Raw genomic sequence first — 2,862 nt, 5'->3', positions numbered from 1 at the left:
GTCAGAAGCGGGGAAATTGAGTGAAAAAGCCTATACGAATCCTGCGATAACGAGAGTATGAATCTTATTTGAAAATATTTTAAATCGTAGCTTGAATAATAGTGTACGTGTGAATCTCAGTCACTGCTCAGGCAAATCGCTGATAATGTTTATAATAAAGAATGATGAAGTGAATAAAATCACGCGACAACAAACATGGCCGATCGGAGCTACCGCATGTTGAATATTCACTGATTGCACTGTTCCACAATTTCTTTCACCCTCGCCAGGGAGATTCACACGTACAAAAGCACACACGTTATCCGGGAAAACTTATACTATCAGTTATTTTTTTGTAAACATGGCTCGATTCGTATACGCGTTTTTCATGTGACAGCAGCCCGTTTATGGTCCACAAGAAGTATGTTTCGATCTGTAACTGACATCATTGGTTGGATCTAACAGAACAAGCCAATGAAATCAGCGGCCTTAGTTCACTGTTCAACGTTCAGAGGCGCTGCACGTATTTATGACGTCACGATTTGATATTTTCAAGTCAGGTCAGCGGCACCTTAAACACCTACATCATTGTCAAATTTGATTATACCTGTACCTTACAGCAAGATGTTAAAAAAAAATTAACGGCGGGGTGGGTGGGATCCAAATATATTTCTGACCAACTTAAACGACAGACGTCCAAGTCTGACTGTGTACCTCCTCGCGCTTATGGGTTACCTAAGATTCATAAACCGGGAGTTCAGTACGCGTTAGTGTCTCCTTCACTAACAGCTCTACTTTTGGTTTGGCACGCCTTGTCAGCAATTGGATTTGTAATAACATCATACCTCCGGCCTCTGGCGTCAAAAATAGCTTCGCATTCGCTAATGCTATTAAGGATCTCACCCTCCCCCCTGACTATATTTTGGTTTCTTTAGACGTCATCTCGCTTTTCACTAACCTTCCGCAGGATTTAGCTATACAAGCAGTCACTCAACGTTGGTCTCAAATTTCTGGAAAAGTTCCTGTACCTCTCAATGAACTTGTTAAAGCTTTGCATATCTGTTTGAAGGTCGCTATTTTCAAATTTGACAACAAAATCTATTCACAAACTTTTGGCTTCCCTATGGGTTCACCTCTTTCTCCAATTCTGTCTGATCTTGTGATGGACGTTTTGGAACAACACTGTCTATCGAAACTTGATTTTGTGCTTCCATTCTATCTCAGGTATGTAGACGATATCGTCACCGCTGTTTCTTCTAATAAGGTCGGCTCAATTCTTGATGTCTTTAATAGCTTCCACCCTCGTCTACAGTTTACGTCTGAGGTTGAGTGGAACCACCAAATCAGTTTCTTAGACGTTCTCGTCATTAATTGTAACCAGTCCATTAAAACGGATTGGTTTCACAAATTGACTTGGTCACAAAGATATTTAAATTTTAACTCGCATCATCCTCGATCATACAAAGTTGGTACCATTAATTGTCTTGTTGACAGAGCCATCAGGCTTTCCAGTTCTGAATTCCATGATAAGAATTTGACTTTAATTTTTCAATCGCTACGCAAGAACGCTTACCCTTCCGCTTTTCTTAACAAACACATACACGTCAAATATCACTCCATAGTCTCTATAACTGATCCCAACAGTAACAGTAACGTCTCAACAATCAACTCTAATATTAAACATTTCATATCTATTCCGTATGTAGCTGGCTTGTTTCAATCCTTAAATAGAATCTTTAACAAATATAATATTCAATTCGTTGGAAAAAACACACATGACATATCGGCACTCTTTGATTCTGGCAAAGATGTGCTACCGTCGGATAAACGTTCTTGCGTGGTGTACAAGATTCCTTGTAAACAATGTAACAAGGTTTATATCGGCGAAACTAGCAGGCACCTGCATACACGTGTGAGTGAACACAAACGCAATATACACGACAGCGAAGACAACTACACAGCCTTAACCAAACATATGGTGGATTTTGATCATGCCTTCGATTATGATCACACTTCTGTTTTAGATAATGAACCTGTCTATTACAAACGTCTATTAATCGAAATGTGTAATATTGTTTCACATACAAATTCTGTTAACCTTAGGCATAATATAGAACATCTCAGTACTATTTATACTTCTCCATTGCTAGGCTGATAACTCCTTGGTACCGACTGTGTTGCTTGCTCTGTTATTATCTTCTCGCTCTCGTTCTATGTATGTTTACTACTAGTATCTACTTTACTGACCGGCTGCTTCTTCTATCATGTAACTTGCGTATCTATTTTCAAGTAATTAGTGGCCTTTTACCTACTTCTGTTTAACTCTCTCTTCCTGTTCGCATGTTGAACGATTGACCACATATAGATTGAGATCTTACTTTAAAATTTTGTTCTCAACGATGCAAGCCTGGGAGCTACGCATAGCAAACTCCTTTTATCATGGGCTATTGCCCACTTCACTGTAAATTGTTTTTAAGTCTCTTTTTGTAATTTGTATTAAAAACAATGCATATTGTATGTGCTTCCGTCGCATCTTTATAAGGTACGTTATGTATAGGTTATATTACCACTGTTATCTTGGATCTTAATATTTTTATCTATTCCATCCTGTTCACATTAATTTTTTTTTTTTTTTTTTTTCTTGTGACAGATGTTGTCAATAAATAATTTTTCGTTCTGAGGAGGGCCCTTACTCGGGCCGAAACGTCAACTTAATTGTCGCTTTTTAATTGACCTTCATATCCACGATCATATTATTCATCATCACTGAGGTCAAGAAACTATTTATCTTTATGATATTATATCGCCTGAATACAGATTCAGATTTATATCAATATCAATAGAGGGCGAGATTTCGATGCCAAAATGCTGTGTTTAAAACTT

The 2,862-nt window shown here is 37.9% G+C and overlaps 1 protein-coding gene across 1 annotated transcript; it reads left to right on the top strand.

Moving 5' to 3' along the window:
* Positions 1–1,102: 1,102 nt before the first annotated feature.
* LOC124412787 lies at positions 1,103–2,134 on the top strand. Its single transcript, XM_046892904.1, has one exon. The coding sequence runs from the start codon at positions 1,103–1,105 to the stop codon at positions 2,132–2,134; it is 1,032 nt and encodes a 343-aa protein (XP_046748860.1).
* Positions 2,135–2,862: the final 728 nt, after the last annotated feature.

Source organism: Diprion similis, chromosome 11 (genome assembly GCF_021155765.1).
Source record: "Diprion similis isolate iyDipSimi1 chromosome 11, iyDipSimi1.1, whole genome shotgun sequence".
Taxonomy (NCBI): domain Eukaryota; kingdom Metazoa; phylum Arthropoda; class Insecta; order Hymenoptera; family Diprionidae; genus Diprion; species Diprion similis.
This window is presented reverse-complemented; position numbering and strand designations above follow the sequence as displayed.